This window comes from Scomber japonicus, chromosome 1 (assembly GCF_027409825.1).
Source record: "Scomber japonicus isolate fScoJap1 chromosome 1, fScoJap1.pri, whole genome shotgun sequence".
In the NCBI taxonomy this organism is placed as follows: Eukaryota; Metazoa; Chordata; class Actinopteri; order Scombriformes; family Scombridae; genus Scomber; species Scomber japonicus.
Window position 1 is genome coordinate 10,637,230 of NC_070578.1, and position 20,544 is coordinate 10,657,773.

At 41.7% G+C, this 20,544-nt stretch overlaps 1 protein-coding gene across 1 annotated transcript in view; it reads left to right on the forward strand.

The window, feature by feature from the left end:
- The window catches only part of LOC128356233 (AT-rich interactive domain-containing protein 3B-like), a 48,416-nt gene that overhangs the window by 21,327 nt on the left and 6,545 nt on the right, over window positions 1-20,544 (forward strand). Inside the window, exons 3-4 of the mRNA XM_053316719.1 lie at window positions 5,312-5,386; window positions 5,955-6,027. Coding sequence (XP_053172694.1) covers window positions 5,312-5,386; window positions 5,955-6,027 — 148 coding nt within the window. The remainder of the gene's footprint in view (window positions 1-5,311; window positions 5,387-5,954; window positions 6,028-20,544) is intronic.

Consider the following 20,544-nt stretch of genomic DNA (forward strand, 5'->3'; position numbering starts at 1 on the left):
ACAATATGCATACACATACACACAGTATTTCATTTGAAACATTGATGCAGTCTATCAAGGCAAGTCGAGCCTTGTACGTGTGTCATGAACGCAGCAGGGTGTGGGAATTTCTTTTTCTGAACAAGTCATTTCAGGGTGGAGCACTCGATGTGATGAGGGGGCTGAGGTGAATGATCATAAGGAGTGGTCCTAAAAACATCAGTATCCACTCCAACTTGACAAAAAAGCAACATAGTGTTAACATTCCTCAGCTGACCAAAGTCGCAATTCAAGAGCCAACATGTCTATTCACGGTTAAGGGCTTCCATGTTTCAATTACTGTTCTTTTTTTGAAGCAGCTAGAGAGGCAGACATGGTTCCTGTAGATGTAACTCATGTAAATGACCCTGTTTAAAAAGTCTAATCCCAAAGTAGGTTTTATTTTTACTATCATTAGTGCTTTTCATCATAGCAGGCACACAGCCTCAGCTTGCCCTCTGAATGCTACACAAACTGACAGTTCTTTCAGTTAAAGTGATGCTCCTGTCAAACAATCAAGAAAAAATTAGATTCAGAGGAACCAACAGAGATGTAACATTTTACTTTGTGAGGTTTATTTGGTTTATTTAACCTTCTTGCAGGAATAATATGTTAGTTGGACAGTTAAGTGAACTGAATTTAATCACAGTATTACTTTTGTCCATATCTCCTACCTCTAAGTAAAACAGATTTTAACACAGAGTTTGTTATTTCTCTAATTACTTTGCCCTCCATTAGCTGTACTGACAGCTCCATTAAAAATGATGTAAAATGACGTGGTTAGGGGAATGATCCGGTTTGTTCTTTTCTTTTTGTTGGGGTTTTGTTTCTTTATTTAAATTTTTTTTTTTTTACTTAACCTTGTTTATTAGAGGCACCTCAGAAATTGTATTAGAAGCAGGGGAGAGAGTGGAGCAGCTCCAGCCTGACACTGACTGGACATTGATGTTGTGTCATAGACCTTTTGTTCTCGGTTCATGCTAGGACCACCTTGACCCCTGTGCTCCCATGACACAAAGTGTCCCTCAGGGAGGCATGGTTGTATGTGTGTGTGTGTAGGTTGTGTGTTGTGCATGTGTGCATGTGTGCATTTGTGTGTAAACACAATTGTGTTCCCCTAACAAATCCAAGGCCAGTAACTGGGCAGCTACTGTGGGCTGTTTTCTAGTTACATCTGATACTGTGAGCTGGGAGCTGATAATTGTTTTTGAGGCCTCTGTGTTTTTACTTTGGATAAGAGCATCTGTTAAATGACTATCACTAAACACAGTTAGCACTTACTGTAACTATCAGTGTAGTCTGTCCACACACAGTAGATGAAGCAATTCAGGTTATGCTATTGAAAATATTCTTAATGAATAATGTTTGGAATAATAATAATACACACAGTTTTATTTGTTTATTATTTAAGACTGGTATTGATATTCCACACAATTTTGTTGGTGTGTGTGGTTATGTAGTTGTGTAATGACTGAAAAAAGAGCTGTTTAGAACCTGTTTATTTTCTCACCTCTGTAATCACTGATTGAAACGGTCGGTTCCAGGGCCCACTATTTTGAATTTATATTACTGGTGCTTTAAAGCAACACCATAATTCACTAAACTAGCACAATCATGGTGTTTCCTATGTAGCTTTATGGCTTTTTGTTTGGTTGCTGCCTGTAAGATTACAGAGTGTCCACCTCTAGGCAGTTGAATAGGAAACATTGCACATGTGTATGAAAGGTGCTTTTATGCCTCTGTTCTGGCAACAACCATGACCAGAGGCATAATGTTTCCTGGTCGTCTGTATGTAAATAGTAAATTGACTGCATTTGTATAGTGATTTTCTAGTCTTCAGACAACTCAAAGAGCTTTTACACTATAAGCCACATTCACACACTCACACACTAATGACACAGCCTTCAAAACCAATTTTGGTTTCAGGATCTCGGACATGTGGACTGGAGGAGCTGGGAATCAAAGCGTTGATCTTCTGATTAGTACACAACCCGCTCTACCTCCTGAGCCACAGCCGCTGTCTGTATGTCTGTCCATCCCATTCTCATGAACACGATATCTCAGGAACGCTTTGAGAGAATTTCTCCAGCTTAGCCACAAATGTCTAACTGCAGTCTAGGATGACATAGGTCAAGATTACTGTGACCTCAACAAAACACATTTTTGCCCATAACTCAAGAATTCATACGTTAGTCATAACAAAGTTTCCCACAATTGTGTAATAGGATAAAACTATGATGACATTTTATATCCAGAAAATCATAATGTTGAGCAAAAACACTTTTCTTGCTGTTATTGAACGCCATAACCCAGGAACAGAAGGGCAGATTGTGACCATATTTCACATTTGGTCAGATACTCAATCTCGTTGCCCACATTCAGACCATGCTGATTGTAGAGATCTTCTCTGCTGCTGGGTTGAAGATGTTTGTGAAGCATCCACGTTCTACTTTGGAGCAACATCCACATCTGAAGCATCTTCTATTGTCTCAGCTTTTTGTTCTATCAGAATCAGCTTTATTGGCCAAGCATGTGACGTTGTATCTCTCAGTGAATTTAGACACTAACAGACATGCAGCAGAATCAGAACAACAAAGCTGAGGCAAGCAAAAAGACAATGAATAACAAGCTAGACAACAGCAAACAGAATAGTTGTCAAAATCCACTTGACCAGGGAGGTTTTCTTAACACTGTAGCTGAGAAAACAATCTTGCAATGAATGTGTGAAGAGTCAGGGCTGAAATACTAATGAGGTAATGAGCTGATTGAAGGCAGGTGTTGGGTCAGCTAAGTCACTTTGTTCATAGAACAGCAGCCCAAATCACATTATGGTCACTGTAGTAGGAGGCAGGACAGGGGGCCTCCTGTTTTTCTGTTAGTCCACCACAAGCTCATTGGATTTGCTGACATTGAGCTTCAGGTGATTATTGATGCACCATGTGAAGAATCTCTCTGTCAGTTCTGTAAAATAATCTCTATAGTCTCTAATGGGGCTTTTCCACAATACAGTTCTAGCACTACTTGACTCGACTCGACTCAGTTTTTTTGTGTTTCTATTAAGGATTGTACCTGGTACTTTTTTGTAGTACCTGCTCTGCCGAGGTTACAAGCGAGCTGAGTAATTTTAAATACCGGCAACAGCGTTACAGCCATTCAGCTCAATTTTCTTGCTTTGTGTGTGACAAAAGCCACATACAGCAGCAAGTACACCATCGCCTCCATGTCCTCCATTGTTTATGTGTTTGTTTTGCGTATAAAATGAAGTCACGGCAGTTTCACACAGCCGTGCTATGACGACCCCGTCCACGTTGAGTAGGTACTATAGTAATGGAAAAGGTCGAGCCGAGTAGTACCAGAACTGTATAGTGGAAAAGCTCCATAAGTGAAGACAGCGTGTTTCTCACTGGAAATTATTAACTGGAATCATTCATATCAATATAGTGATAACGTCCATTTTGCAAAAAACACTTAGTGTAAACATTTTTATTAAATTCCTTTAACATTTATTGTTAGTCTGGACTGTATTTCTAGTTTGTCATGCAAGGGCAAGCATGTGAGATTATACATGGCTGCAGTCTGAATTACCTTCAGTTATAATCATTTATAATGGTTAAAGGTTAACAGAAGTGGTCAAACTGTGTGCAAAGGTCTATACGTCCTTCAAATGTATTATATATTTACCTTCACATGATGATCTTGCTGTAATCTTTGTCACATACTGTAGATAATGTTGACAGCAGAGTGAACTGTCATTTTGATAAGCACTGCTATGTCTGTTGACTCATTTTCAACACAAGATATCAGCTGATATGAATAATATGATAAAATAATGATTTGAAACGAAAAACTTGCAGTTTTATTTTATGTTTACTAATTTTGAACAATGAACTTCAAATACTTGTTTTTATATTGAAAATGTATTTTGGAACTAAACTTCCTGTTAGTTTGAGACTATAAGTAACACCTTTTCCATTTTTCAGTGTTGCGAAAGTTAATTTCCACACATTTGGTATTTTGAAACATTACATTTTTAATGTGTAAGCGAGGGTGTTGTCTGTTCTAAATAGCCAATATGTTATAATAAACAACACTATGCTGCAACATTTAGAGTGTGTTTGCAAGTTAATGGCTGATGAGTATTTGTTTAGGGAGTTTGAATGTTGACAAGCGTTACACGTACAGAGAGTGCGAGGGTGAAAATGACTTGCTCTCAGGGGCCTTGACAACCTTTGCCCTCCTGGCTCTTGTTTCAGGTCCTGTAATTGCCACTGACCAATGGGCTCCCGGTTGAAACTAGACCCTGAGCTGGAGCTATTAACGTCCCCCTCCAAACGGATCTTGTTTTGATTCCTGATGCTTTTATAGGTTTTGTCTTTAGGAGACATTCCTGGTCGGCACATACCGTGCACCCCTTTCTGCCCCTATTTTCCTTCCTTCCCGTCTTGTGGGGCCATTGCCCCCCCCCCCCCCCCCTGCACTCACAAACATACACACAGCCATGATCTGCTGTGTGTGTGTGTGTGTGTGTGTGTGCGCGTGTGCGTGTGCATGCGGGCTACTGACCAGCCCACCCTCCCCTGGCCCCTCCTGATAGCCAGCTACACTCCATGAACTTGGCCACCCGTCACAGCTGCGTTAAGATTGAAGGATGGGGGGCCCTTGTATCCAGCTGGGTCGGAAGACATGGGTGGGGGCAGGGCAGGCCCAGATGCAGATGGTTTAGGTCAAATGGAGATGTTTGAGGATGAAGGGGGAGGGGGACACAGGAGCTCAGGGGCACAATAACTCCAGAGGTTACTCCTCCAACCTCTGGAAAAATGCATTCTTTGAGTTTGAGTATATATTAGTTTTCATGTGTTTGTGTTGCAGAATGCTGGTAACTAGCAAGGAGCAAACCATTTTCTTTATCCTGTCATGAACTTTCTGACCTTTAGTCAAACTTCCACCTTAATGGAGTGTTTGTTGGTAAAAAAAAGATCCCAAATGAACACATTTTCATACAAGGAAACAACTTGTAACTACATTTGTGTTGGAAGTGAGCAGCGTCACTGATTTGATTTCAGCACTGGAAATTTGTTGGATGACATACTCTTCTGTCTCTCTACCCATGTGTCTTGTCTATATCTTTACTGTCTCTATTAAATAAAGGCAAAACACCTCAAAAAAGAAGCAATCCTATTACTACTGCTTACAGTCTTCCTACTACTACAGCCTGGATCCTCTGTGTACATGTTCATAACCACTTTGTTGTAGTTCACTGAGCTTATCTGCGTCTTTTTGTCATCTGTTGCAGAATGGGAATGCAGGCTGGGCGGATGAAGCAGACAGTAGCAGAGGAAGAGGAGAGGCTTCCAGAGACTTTGCTAAGGTGAGCATTTTAGACATTGTGATCACCCATTAGCTCTCATTAGGTTTAGTAATTTCATGACCAAAAAGAAACGTTTCCACCAATTATAACATAACATTAGTTCAGTGTGATTGTAAATAGATGAACCTTTTTAAAGCTGTTTCAACATGTGGAGCCCTAAGTACATTTTCCTGGCACTGACCAAGACTGACTGATGTTACCTCACCTCTTCTATTAAAAGTTGCACTTCACAAAGATGACACCCAGTGGACATCTGACCATTGAAATGCATGTACATTACTGTGCCTGAGCAAGAGGAAATACTGAAAATATTTCTGATCGAAATGTTTCACCTGGCACAGTAAAGTTTGTCATTGTCAGCCTGGTGTAGGAAGAAGGAAAGAAAGGACAGATCAAAAGAAAAAAAAAGAGAAGCACAGTCCACCATGCTGAACAAGCAGACAGTTCTTCCTGTGACTATTTAACATGCCTAAAGGGCCAAACAATTCAACCAACTACATGTTATGTTTGGCCACATGCAGCCCAATTCACCTGGTGGTCAACTGACATTTCGTGTTTTCTCCTTCAGTTGTACGAGTTGGACAATGACCCCAAAAGGAAGGAGTTTTTGGACGACCTCTTCACTTTCATGCAGAAAAGAGGTAAATGTGCTCACCATAAATCTGCTGTATGTTAGGCAGCAACTGCTTCCTTGCTATGTGTGTGCCACCTTCTCTAGCGCTCTCATAATAGCACCATCATAGACTTTATTTTACATGTATCAGATTCAGCAGGCTTAGCACAGACTTTAAAAATTGGAGGTCAGTTGGTGTTTAGATAAGATTCAAATGGAACCTCCCTGTCTGTAAGGGTGTTTTTTTTCTACAGTTGGGTTTTAACTAGTGGTTTCCTGAAGAACTCATGTCTTTTGGAATCTTGTGGAATTGTGTATCTATGTTTAAGAGATACCTCGGTGGCAGTAATGCTTTCAGGCTGTAGGTCGTTTTAGACAACTCAATGTATATTTTATATTCAAAACTACAACCCTACTGTTGTTAACTATCATGGCATGTGGGGTATTTTGAATCCAATAGAAACACCTCTGTGTTATAAATTGCAGTATAAGTCTGTGAAAGTTCCCACAGGTGTGACAATAGTTGGAGTTCATTTCCTGCACTTTGCCGATGTGGAAAAAGAAAATACCACAGGACTTCCATTTCTTAAGAGTCATTTCCTGTCTCAGTGTGAGGATGGGTTTCTATTTTTTTCGAAGCATTTGGAATTTCACTATAGGCTGATTGGTGTTGGGCCTGCAGCACATATAGGTTATTTAGTCATATGGTGTTAAAAAGCCATGTAAGCCGGGAAAGGATAAAGCAACAAAAATAACAGTTCTTTCTTCTGTGGCTTCAAAATGTATCAGCTTGTTCCATGGTTGTTAAGCATGCTTATGTCACTGATCAACATAAAAAGCATGCTGTATCTCTCATTGGCTAAGAAATCCAGCACTAATTCCCCACCCCAGAGTAAAGGCCTTATGGGGTCAGCAGGTGAGCTGTGCCTTGACTTATCCTGTGGTTCTGCCTTATCAGAGCCAAGAGGATCTGGCAGTGGCCTTACTTATTTAGTTGGCCAACAGCCGGGGGAGGCTCAGCTGCTCGCATGCAGCTTTGATACAGCCTATGAAACCCCTCCGACCAGGGCAGCTAATGTACTTAGGCATTTATCAGACAAATCTGTTGCCAAGCAAATGACACGGCTCGAGCAATACCTCCCAAGGTGAATCACAATGTTATTACAGTGCTGCATATTTCACATGATGTTTTGGCAGGCTGTGATTGGTTACGACGGTCAGTGTGAGTGTGTGTGGTTCATACCTTCATTATGTTTTGTCACAGGCTGTGATGAGTGATACCATATGTACACGACCGTGTACATGATGCATAGTTTGTTTTGTCACACTGTGACGGATGAGGATGGCGCGTACATTTGTAGAGATGGGGCCATGTGCATTGACGTCCGTGTGTGTGTGTGTGTGTGTGTCTGCCCACGCGCATACGCTTCCGAGCTCACGAGAGCAGCAGCTTCTGAGCGTCTGGTCTGGTCTTAGCACCCGGAGGTCTTGTTTGGAAGGTGATGAATTAAGCTGAGTCAGAGGGAGGGAGGGACAGGATCTGTCAGGGCCCTGTTAGCATCTCTGTCCAGTGGCAGACGCCGGGAGTGGTTGGTTGCTGACCCTTTACTCATGCTGGTCAGACGGAGAAATCCATCAAGTTGACTAAAATGCCTCCTGACAGCAGATAACTGGCTGATTACAGTCTACCATATCACATTGTGTTCACTATTATTTAATTTGCTTTTATTCAAGGAAAAAATAGGTAGCTTTTGAATAGAGTGTTATTTATCATTGTGCCATTGTTGTATTCTTATACCTTTTTAATTAAATCTCATGATAATTAGAACTCTTGTCATTTACATTTTCTCAAGCTCGCTCCGTGTGTATTACAGTGAGTGCAACTGGAATCAGCTCGCACGGATCAAATTCTCGCATCAAAGTCAGTACAGGTGACCAGGGCAAGGGTCAGTGGCTGACAACACTTGTAACAAATATTACTGTGTCTCATCTACCTGCTCATCTATAATAGACAAGTGTGAGGCAAATGAAAAGAAAATGGAAAGAAATAGTAGCTTTTATTCTTTAGAATTTTTATTAGAATGTTTTTTAATTAGGAAAAAGAACGGGCACCACTAACTGGAAAGGTGAGAAATAAACAGAAATGGCTGCTTCAAATAAGCATGCAGGATATGACGGGGACACTGCTATTGACATTAGAGAGATGTGATGCAACCATTGTACAGGATGATAGTGTATAATTTCAGCTGCTCTACAGTGAATTATTCACCCCTCCCTTAAGACAAGAGGCACTTGGCTGACCTCTGCGCTCTCTCAAACTGGAGTCTTAATCACAGGGAGCAAATTGCTTGGCTAGATTCCCTTTTTGTCATTCATGCAGAGACTATATGTGATGAGGAGCAAGCCATACAAAGCTCTTGTTGATGACACCCCCTAATTATTATGCGTTTGCTTCTCTTTCCATTTCCACTTCAGAGATGCGGGTTTAAGATTATTGCACTCCTCTTTTCTTTCTTTTTTTTTAATGAAAGAGCACTTAGATGCTTTTTAATTCATAGTGTTATTATGTGTGGTTTTCTAAAAGCTGGTCATGTGGGGTGGGGTGGGGGTGGGGGTGGGTAGGAGGGGTCAGCCTCTTTTGACTGACCTTAGATGCAGAATGTTTTAAAAAAAATTTAAAAAAAAAAAATGTTGTTCAGTGAGGCAGATTGTGAGGTGAAGTGAAATCCAGTGGAATCTCAGGATAAGGAGAGACAAATGGTGAAGTGCTTTTCCCACCTCGTCGTGGGGCCTCCGGGCCTTGAGAGGGAAGCAACAGCGGAAGGAAAACTTACGAGGGATTCCCATTTCCTGCCTCTGCGCTTAAAAACAGGCGTGTGTGTGTGTGTGTGTGAGAGTGTGTGTGAGAGTGTGTGTGTGTGTGTGTGTGTGTGTGTGTGTGTGTGTGTGTGTGTGTGTGTGTGTGTGTGTGTGTGTGTGTGTGTGTGTGTGTGTGTGTGTGTGTGTGTTAATGGTTGAGGAATTTTAGCAGCTGTCCTAAATCCTGTCTTTGCGTAAAGGGGCCCATTGATGGGCTCTGCATCACAGAAATGGCAGAAGACACACATACAAACCCTCTCTACCTTTACTACTTGGTTCCCTTTTGAATGATAACACAAAGACACAGTAATATTTGTTAAATCTTTTGCTGAAAAAGATCAAAGTTGACCTGTATACTCTTTGTTGTTTTTTAATGTTAGAGAAGAATCTCAGTCCTGTTCTACCAGAAAACGTCTTGTCATTGGCTCCTGATACAAACATCAGCTAATGGTCTGACATGTAAATGTGATGTAAATGCACCACGGCTGCTCATGTTGGAAGAGTGTATGTGGGTGGAGGATATTAGCCTTCATCGCTGTCCATCATATCCATTACAGGCTTGTGCTCTCCCCCCACTGGGGGCGAACAGAAAAGCTTTGACGGCGGCTCGACGCCATTAACCACCTCAAAGGTTTCGATTAAGCAGATGGGTGATTGTTTGTTTTGGTTCGACACCCGGGCCACTTTCTCATTTGGGACAGGGCCAGCGAGCGAGGCTGCTGCGGGAGCTACGGGTGCGCTATGAAGGAAAAAAAAAAAAGAGAGAGAGGGAGAAAATAAAAGAGTGATGCAGCCAACTGCCTGTCAGCGCTGTCCACTTGAGATGATTAATGGCCACAGGCTGTGATGGACAGACACACAGAGAGAGAGAGGCTCCTGTTCAGTGAATTCACCAGTCGAGAAGGGCGGGGGTGATAGAGGGGTGGAGGGGGGGAGTAAAGACAAGTGTTTTAGCCCCTTCTACTCCAGCCAGGAAAACCTCACACGTTGTGGTCAGCAAAGGCTAGATCCATCGCAGTGTGACAGTTGTGTGAAGTGTAGATTCAGCTTAAGAGGGACCACATGGTGTGCTATCGCTGCTTTAGAGTTATTTTAGGGTAAAATCCCTTTATAGTAGATTTAGGTCTGTTAATAGTAATAAAGTGGTAAGCCGGGCTTGTCTGTGCCATTAAGTCGTAGTGGTCTTAATTAGGCTAAAGAAAGATGTATAGAATTAGAGTAAGGATCTGTAGGGAAGGAAGAGGAGATGGTAATGAATAGAATGAAGATGTCTCATTTAGCTACAGCTACATAATAAAACCTACTGGCAGCGGCTCTGTTTGTTCCTGTAAAGATTTACTGAAACTGCTGGTAATGTTTTCAGGGGCCACTTTGGGCTACAATCAAAAAGGAGCATGTCAATATTTTTACTCTTGAGAGCTTGAAATGAAGAAACAAACATTTTTAATTTACTACAGGCAGACCTGTAGATCACTCAGCTCTAAAATTCAGGTATCTTTCACATTTTTTCAGAAAGACAAGAATTGTAGCGTCTGTGTTAAGCTGAATATATTTTTCAGTATTTGCGGAGCGGGAAGAGTGGCCTCCCAGTAGGACATTAGAAGTTCCCTAACTGTAACCCTGAGACCTAGAGCTCTGTCCACACCAATTACACCATGAATGGGCTCTGGGGGATCCATGTATGCATTATATTGCTCCCCTGGTCAGCCTCACACTGGCCCTCGTAACAGGCGGGCCCTCTGTACAAACACCACACCACAATAGGAACATTCTCTGACTCTTTGAAATGGCCTCATTTTCCTTTTAGTTAACACCCCTCAACTTCTGGAAAGTGGCAGCACCTGGTTGCTTTAACAACAAAAACACTCGGTATTGTGAGCACATTTGCTCATTTTAGGTAGTTGGATTGTGGGTGAAATGATTTTCATTTGAGATCGACCTTTTGAACTGCGGGGCAAATATTAGACAAAGTATATAATAGTTATTTTAAATTTGGTGACCAACTTATTTAAATTAGTTTTCACAATCTGACTCATTACAGATGCAATCGCCTAGACTGATGCAGGCTTCGAGGCCCATTAAACATATTTTACATAGAATGTGCCAATAAAATGTAGTTAAGAAATTACATTTTGCCCCTCTTTGTCTTTCTTGCTTTCTGTCTCCACCCCCTTCCTCCTCCTTGGCACCCACCCCATTCTCCTTCCCCCTCTGTTTATTGTGCTACAGTTACAACCACTGAAACTTGATAACACCATGGGGGATAGGGGCAGAGGGCCGCGTTGTGGCCTGCTTGGTGAGGCTAGTAGGGGAGGAGGGGCTGGATTAAGGGGCCTCCTGTCCTACACAGGATGATTAATGATCTCCAAATAAGTGGGGGCCAACCTTTTTGATAGGGCAACGCTGACGGACAGCAGACAAGGGAGCGACCGTCGCGTGTCTGAATGTGTGAAAAGAGAGAAAAGAGAGGATGAAGGATGAAGAGGGCAGACATGGAAACCACAGTAGGAGACAAGGGCAGACGGGGTGCCAGGGTGACAAAGAGGGAGGTTAAGGGAGGCACTGGCCAGCTTGTAGAAACAAGGCAGTGCTCTTTCATTTCCATTTTGAAGCACTCTGTCAGTGGCTGAAGTCGACTAAAACTTGCCGACCAGACCGAAAGATAATCAGGCAAACATATTAAAAGACCAGAGCTGGTAGCACAGGGGCCCTACTTTCAGGAAAGGGTGGGAACCCAAATGATACACAGATTCCAACCACTGCTTTCTAATCATTGCCCTGAGACCGACTTCCAAAGAAGGCAAAACTATTCTTATTGGACACATCCTCCTCTGCATTTGGGATCAAAGATTTTATGGTCACTGTGTTGATATATCTGAGGGCTGAGATTATCTTTGCTTTTGGTTCACTCCACCCGTTGGCTGGCAAATTACAACCCAGCATTTATGGAGTGAGCATATCTGTGGCTGCTCCACTCTTCTCTCCCTTCAAAACAAAAGGAAATAGTAGTTTTCCTGCTGTTTTTTTATGGAGGGCAAGTCAGATTAAAATCTTGAGACTTTTTGTTTGTTTTATATCCAACCAAGACTACTCTTTGTGTCTCTTCCTCTCTCTGTCTCCTCGTCCCAACCCCCAACCCGTATCGCCTCTCTGTTATTTCCTCTGTCATTTAGCCAGACTGTTCCCCAGCCTTAGATTGCCACTGCGCTGTCCATCTTTAATTACGACCATACTGTACAGGGATTTGAGTCTCTAAGCTGCAGTGCTGGGAGATTCTTAATCACCATGCTCATAAGTAACTGAGCAGAGGAGAAGACGAGTGCCGGCCTCAAGCAGATTCATGCTTCCCAGCAAGGTCATCGGTCAGGGTAAAAATAACACTGGCTGCTCAGTTCATCTGGTCACCTTGTTTTGTCTTCAGTTGAATACATTTGCAAATACTCTGCAAAACAAATGTGGCAATCAAATACTCCAATGCATTTACGGGCAGATGAGGAAATGAGCGTGAATGACACGTCAAGGAGCAATGGAAAAAAGTTCCATCAAAAGAAGCGTGAACTGTTTGGGCACATGACACGTGGATACAGCACCCATGGTTCGATTCTGTGTGGAGGGTGTTTCTTGCATGTTGTGCCATCTCCTCATGTTTCCTATCTGTGTCTACATTGTGACAGACTAATAATGCAAAATGTTAAAAAAAAAAAGATAGACAAACCATAGATATGAATTTAATTTCATTCAACATAGTTGAAGCAACACACATTTTTCAATTGAAAAAAGCCGCATTAAGGGACTTTGTTAAGCTGTTGCCACATGAAACTCTCCTGTGACACAAACTTCTGCTATCCCTGCATATCTGTGTGTCTTGCTTCTCCATCTGTGTCCTGTGTGTGCTCTTAAAGCAATGTTTCCTGGCCTCCACACCCATGTGATGGATGGTATGAAATACATTACAGCCCCCAGAGGAGCCCTACACCAGTACAATAGCCCTGAGCTCACTTCCAGTGCAGCTCTGCAGCAGTGTTGCATAAGCCACACACTAACGGAGATCTGAGTGCAAAGGGGCCTAATGGAAAACAAGACGCTTGATTTGAGGGAAGAAATGGACGTGAAATGCACAGTGGCTAAATGCTTTTACTTCTTTGTTGATGGGAGTGTAGCTGATGTGCTTTGTTGTTGGGGATACATGATTAGATAAAGGTATCGGCCTGTTACAAGTTACTATAAATGAGTGAGCAAAGAGGAGTTTTCATCTTTCATAACTAGGCTTAAAGGTTGACTTATCATCATTCACCTTTATCATGGTCATTTAACTGTAGGTAAAAGGCCTTGAGAACTGTTTTAAATAGTCATTAGTCATTTTCTTTTTTAACATCATTTATTTGATACTTTGTAATTAAGGAATGGAAGGATCTTCTGCTGCTGACCTCACTTTAAGATACTTTGCATAATAGCATCAGCTAAATCCTTGAAAGGTAAATGTATGATTCTCTGTCATTGATTCCAAAAGCCAAAAGTAATTAGCATTGATGGGAGTTAAAATTTCAAAGATGAGTGCACAGCCTCCCCCGCAATCTCCTCCCATTGCAACATATTGTTCTTTCTGCTCAGCTTATAACAGCTGATGTCTCTTGTATTGATCACTGCTGCTGGGCCCCAAATGGGGCTCGTCAGCTGATGGCTTTATCTGTCAATCCGGGTGTCCATTGATTGAAGCAGTTAGTGTGTTATAAAGCTAGAAGGGAGAGGGAACCTACTCAGTGTTGTACCTGCTAGTAAAGACATCATTGCCAACTACTTACCCTTTTACCTAAGTGGGAACTGCCATGGCGTGAAATTAAAGCAAATGTGGAAATCCCTTAAAGTGTAACACCACTGATGGACATTAGACGTTGGCTTCAAAAATCGCTGGCTCTAATAGTCTCCTATTCAGAAAGTGTCAAATTCTTCCATGAAATGTGTCTCAATCTCTTAAATTCAGGTCCTCTATTAAGTATGCTGGATTTGAAGACTTATAGTAGCGCTGATATCTGCAATGTGGGCATTGACAGTCAGCTCACCTGCTGCTTTCCATGGCTATTATAGTCGCACTGAGGTGGACTAATGTCACAATATTTCTATAAGCTTAGTAGGGGTTACTTGATACTGGCTGTGTTAGTTTGTTAGGGTTAGCACACATCTGCACCACTCAGTGTTACTGATAAATTACTGTTATCTTTGGTGTGGGGTAGCGGGATGGCTTCCAGGCTGAAATGAGAGGTCCTGGCTCCAAACAGAAAAGATGGTGCCGACCATAAGCAGCAAGTTTGGGCTTCAAACCGGCTGCAGTGCAGACCAAAGGGTGACGTCATGCGTTGCTACGTCCATTATTTATCAGTCTATTCTATCTTGAATTCCTTGCTTCATTCTGACATTGTTTACTATTTTTTCCTTTTTTTTTACATACTTTTTCCCTTAAAGTGATTTAAGTGGAAAAAATGAGACCTACCTTCTGCACCTTAATCACAGGAATCTACAGTTGATGGCAAAGCCCCTCCCTCTATTATGCGTGTGACATACCATTGTGATGTTGTGATGTGACATATACATTCTTGACATTTCTGCAAAGATCAGAGATGGCTGTTTACAAGGCCAAGCTATTGGGTTACTTTTGTAAATATAGAGCAGAGGTCTTGTACTATACTTGTATACAAGCTGTAGAGATTTAAATTGGGTTTTCAGAATGAAATGTTCTCAGCAATCTGATGCAACATATGAAAAGCTAGTTAAAACAGCAGACTTTAATGCTTTTAATTCTAATGGTGTGTGTGTGGAAATGTAGTTGAATGTATACATTTTTGAGTTTTCATGCTTGTTCTTGAGTAGTTACGCTTGTGGTTAGAAAACAAGCTTTATTGACCGTTTTCCTAACTGACTGTAACTCACAATACAGGCCAGTATCACACCTGTATTTACTACCATCGCACATGTCAACAAAGAGATTTTTACCTCCTCCTCCAAAAACTATACACTGTAAATCCTCTCTGTCATCCGCTGTTTGATCTTGTTTCTTAAACTTGCTCATAAATTTAGTGTTTCCAAAAGATATAGTCAGTCTAGGCTGATAATTTCAGCGCAGACCTTTTAAGCCAGTTCAAAAAGAAACGAAAGATAGAAAAGGGATTCATTCATTCCTTCATATCAGAACTGGATATCCAACTATAAAACTTTCTAGATCTTTAGCTGAGTAATGTCTGTAGTACTGAGTGTGGAAAACTTCTTTATTTCAGAAAGTCTAGCTATGAATCAGTTTTGCTGTATTAACATATGATTTAAGCAAAGCTTCTATAGAGATGATTGTGCTAAGACAATACTAAATTCTCTAGAACTACATGTGTGTAGTCAAGAGTAATGTAAACTGAATGCAACATTTGTAATGATTCCACTACTTAACCACAACTGTGCAATGAGGGCGGTAAAATGTTCACAGGCTAAATGCATGCCTCATGCATGAGCGATGCAACAGGTTTAGGTGGTTTGTTGTACCCAGTAGTGCTGCAGACATGAATTAGAGAAACGCAACACTTTTCTCAGGGCAATCATTATCCAGTTAACCCCTTACAGTTAGTATGTACAATGCAGTAAAGATTTTATTATGTGAATCATTCATTTACTCAGTCAAAGCACTCGCCTTTGGACCAGTACACTACAGGTTCACCAGCCACCAGCATAATTTCACCAATTAACTGTTTACAGAGGACAAACATTCCCAGATAATGATATGTTACCATCAAATATGGCTGCTGGGTGGAGCAACTTAACCTTCTGAAGCACTAATGAATGGATGCATAAATAGATACACATACTACACACTGACTGAGACAGAGTCCATAATGTTTCCTTTTTATTAAGCACAAAACAGAAAGAAAAGGGGTAGCAGACATCTGTCAAGGAGCCTTATATACTAGAAATTGATGTATGCAACTAATTGTATAGTAAATGCAACTATACAGTCAAGATAATTTCAGATTTTCCCTATCTGGTATACACCTCTAATGAAATGACCAGTGTGAGCCAGAGAAACTACATTGCGTAAAAGACATCAGCGATCTTTCTGTCCGTTCATCCATCTCTCTGTTGGCTCCATGTCAGCCAGTGTTGATTGGGGTCTAGTCAGTTGATCTGCCGGGTCTCTGGGGATCCAGGGGACTTGGGTTACAGTTGGAGAGGCCATCTCACTTTTCGCGCCATCCAACCTTTTCAATCCCCCCCACCCCCACCCCCACCCTATTTCACCAGGTGACCCATCTTCATGACGCACGGTGAAGGAGTCATGTTTCTCTCTCTTTTTCTTCCTCTCTACCTCTTTTTTTGTCTATCTCTCATATTCAAGTCAAAGATGCATTTACTGGCACAACTGTCAGAATATGAAGCTCAGCCGAAGCAGCACAGCACTTTAAGCTTCCTGGAAAACTGTGTCTGTAACTGTCTGAGAAATACAGAGATTTATTGCCAAATTGCATCTGAGAAACTTCTAATCGTGTAATTCAACTTCTAATAGTGTCATTATTTGCAGTCTGACAGCCTCCCCAGTGTGTGAACAGCACCCAGTGAGATTTACAGCTCCTGGCTGTTGTTTGGAGCCTCGCCAGTTTTTGCAGTGTTTTACACCATGGGCTGCAGCAGTTGACAGTGCACAGAAGACAGCTCCTTTAATATATTGGCCGCCTGCTTGCTGTAATAATTCTTAGTAAGAAGCTACTCTCACTGTTTCCTGAGTAAATATAGCTTCAAGTGACTTATCCATCATTGCACGTTTGCTTTTTTGTCCTGGCTATTTGTTCTTTTAATTGAGACAGAAGGAAATGTGAGAGGAAGAGACCAGAGAGAACGATTGAGTGGTATTTGATCTTCCTAAAATAACAAGCTAGATCTGAACTATGCCTATATGGTGAGACGTTCCAAAATATATGACAATATTTACATGGAAGTTTTATTGATCTTCTACTTAGTGAACTGACATGTTTTTTCATCCCAGCTCAGTACAGTTGGCAGAAGATTATTTCATTATTTCATCCATTATTTCCTGTCTTGCCTCTCTCCCTTTGTTTCCCCTCTCTCGCTCTTTCTGCCTTTCTCCCTTTGTCAATTTACATTAATTGCACTTTATTGACATGAGTGGAATGAAACCTATGCAGCCCAAGCTATAGCTGTATCGACTGACATATTTTAGACTTTATTAGACAACTCTCTCTCTCTCTCTCTCTCTCTCTCTCTCTCTCTCTGTCTCTCTCTCTCTCTCTCTCTCTCTCTCTCTCTCTCTCCCTCTCTCCCTCTCTCCCTCTCTCTCCCACTGTTTCTCTACCAGCTGTGGCTTCTAGCTTCATGCTTAGAATAGCGATGTATCTATAGTGTAACGTTACATTTAACTTCCCTTATGTGGAGGGTACATATCTTAACACTTGATATGAATTGGTCCGTCATGCGAGTGGTGGCTCTGCCTGGACTAAAGATAGCAAATTCCATACACTCAAGGCTTTTTTACCTTTTATGTCCCTGGCCATGCATTAAAAATAAAACAAACATGGCCCCAGCATACAGCGGGGTCCTGACAATATGCTGCCCCGACATACGAACATATAAACTAGAGCCAGGGGCTGCTCGACATAAAGTAAACTCCCAGCATGTGGAGTCCAGACAGTCGTCTCTGCTGTCAGTGTCTCTCTGTCCAACGCTAATGAAGGATTTTAGCTGTTCTGGATTGACATTCCCTTCAAATTATTATAATTATTATTTGTAATGAAATGGGTTTACCACTTAGTATTGTAATCCTTTTCCCATCATTGGTGCAGTTCATGTCTTCAAATAAAAAAATCATTTTTTTAAAGAAAGTGGACTTCTGCAGGATTTCTTACTAACGGTTATTCAACTAAGTTAATTAAATGTGCTAAAGTTTGAACATATTAAATGGTCTGTTGTAGCCAGGGAGTGAGTCATAGCCTTGGTTTGGTATGATCTGGTGTGAAGATGTGGTGGTAGGGGCTTGGTGAAGGAACTGTAGGGGGTGGGGGGCTCTGAAAGGACTCAGACACTGCCATGAGGCCAGGGGCTGTTTGTGTTGGCTGACACCTTCCTTACAGCAGTAATCCAGTCTTTCTCCAGCTGGCTAGCTGGCAGCTACCACACCTCCCCCCCTTCTTTTTTCTCCTTCCTTCCCTCTATCCTTCCATCCTTCCCTCCTAGCGACAGAAAAGAAAAAAAAGTCACACAAACTGTTTCCTCCCTTGCTTTTTTTTCTCTCTGTCTCACCCTTTTTGTACTTCATCTCTGCTCATCCCCCTCCTTCCTTTTCTTCTCTCCTCCCTTCTCTACTTCCGTCTGTTTTTCTACCTTTTGCTGTCTTTGTATCTACATGCATGTAATTCATCTGAGTAATGTTCAATAGGTTGAACAGAATAATTCAATTGAATCACCAGAATTGAATACAACCAAAAACTATGCGATGACATGTCGCTTACTCCTCTCTCTCCTTTCCTTCCTGTCTTTCCTCACTGTAGATGATAGTGAAACCTCACACCAGCCAATTCTCATTCAGTAAAAAATTCATTTCCTGTGTGTTGTCCGCTGGAAGGCTGTCACTCTGTCACTTAATTATTTAAAAAATGCCCATCATGCGAAGTCAGTGATATTTAATTTACCACTACTGGCGTCAGGGGCACCCAATTGATTTATTATAGAGGCCCTTTAATGTGAACAGCTGTTTCCTGCTAAAAATAGGTCAGGGGTCAGATAAAATGACCTTGTTCCCTTTTTTTTCTTTTTTTTTTTTTGGTTGGTCCTCTCATTGAGATAGAGCGTGGACTGTAATGTGAGGTGGGAAATGTTAATGTTTGATACAGAGGGACAGTCTGGTTAATGTCTCTCAGTGCATGAGGCCAGTGCTGGTGATTATTAGGAATAGTGTGTGAGCTGATCAATGAACCCAGCCTCTGAAATTATGGACAGAAGGCTTTTTACTTGATTGCAGATTTGTCTGTATAAATTAGTGTGCATTAACATGGTTTATTTTCATTCTCTGGTGTCAACACAGAGATTTATATCCCCTGCTGTAAATTAAATCATTCAAATATATCAAATATATTGACTATATGCACAAAATATCCACTATCCACAAATATCACCTAACCTCTCTAGTAGTATCAACCTCAAAAGGACTAGTTAAATCCTAGTCTCTCAGCTTCTACAGTTTTTTCCCCCTCCTGTCTCCCTCTCTATCAGTACTCCTTATCATTTGAAGTCTAGCCGTTTGAACACTAGCCGTGTGGCTCTTGTGTTCACACTGGAAGTCAGAGGAAGGACTTAGGGAGTGGTTCAGGGGCCCTCAGCCACGGCACTTCCCACCAGAGTGACCTCTGACCCCTGGTGCCATTAATCACTAGGCTCCTGATGGCCGTGTCCCTGGGGGAAAATCAGTCCGGGGCAAAGGATGATGGGAGGTGAAGCCTGCAGCCAATTACAGATTGGCTCAGAGCAGCCAAGTGGACAAATCACAGCTTTACGGAGAGATGAAATATCCAATAGTTGCCTACTGGAGGCTGGCGTGGCCTGATGGTATGAAGTATGCTATATGTGGTCTCAAATCATTGTGGATCCTGTTGTCTCTACTCTTCTGTAATACATTTTTAAAAAAGGAAGCAACTCTGGGAACAGTTATAATAACAGTATAGAGTGCATAAAAAGGTGCTGTGAGACAGAGGAGTAGTACCGTACTGCTGTGATCAAAAGAGATGTTTTGGACTGGTCTAATTAAGCCTGTTAGAGCTAAATGTCTCCAGGGTTAGAAACAGAGCAGATGTGGGACACCAAAGGCAAGCGGCTTGTTGATTCTCTCAAATTAGGGAACTCTCTGGCTAACTGCCTGAGCAGTGTTGCTAATGTGATTTTTGCTCAATTACCGCATTATCAAAGGTGCTTTCCCGGCGCTTTCACATATGATGGGGGCCATGTTGAAATGTGAAACCCGGTTGATGTCACATGTTGACTAATTAATGCTGTTTTAGGTTTCAAAAGCAGCTCTGGTCCACTTAAGATATATAGATAGCTATTTGGTTTCCTTTATTCCACACACACATCACATCACTCTCTGTGCTACTGTTTTCAAAATATATTTTTATTTTGTGCTCTTGTTGTGAAGTCGCAGAAAACAGCTCATTGTGAACAGATGAAATCAGATTTTGATTTGACAGCAGATCGTGATAAAGGGCTGAATAAAAAGCATAGGTGTGAATTAAAGCCTAACTAACAGCTGGCCTGTCACCGTGGGGCCAGCGCTGTTGTATCTCATTTGTTGTGCTCTCATTGTTCGTGGCCGGGGCCGGTATGAAAACATGGCTTCCTGCTGACCTGCAGTTTAATTCACACATCAATAACCCCTGGCTGATCTCTGACCCCTCCAGTTGTACTAATTGTTTGATGCAGGATTGATGTCCAACGCTGCATTAAATAACTGACTAGGCGCTGGCAGCAAAGCATTCCTGCCGCTTTGATCCACTCATGTTCTGGAAATGCTGCTACGTAGTCAGAGGTCTGCCATCAACATTATGTTTACTGTGCAACCACTGGAGAGAGTTGATCTTCTTTTCAGTGTGATAGGAGTGTGGATCAATACATTAATCTACAGAAGGACTGGATTATTTCAAATGTGAGA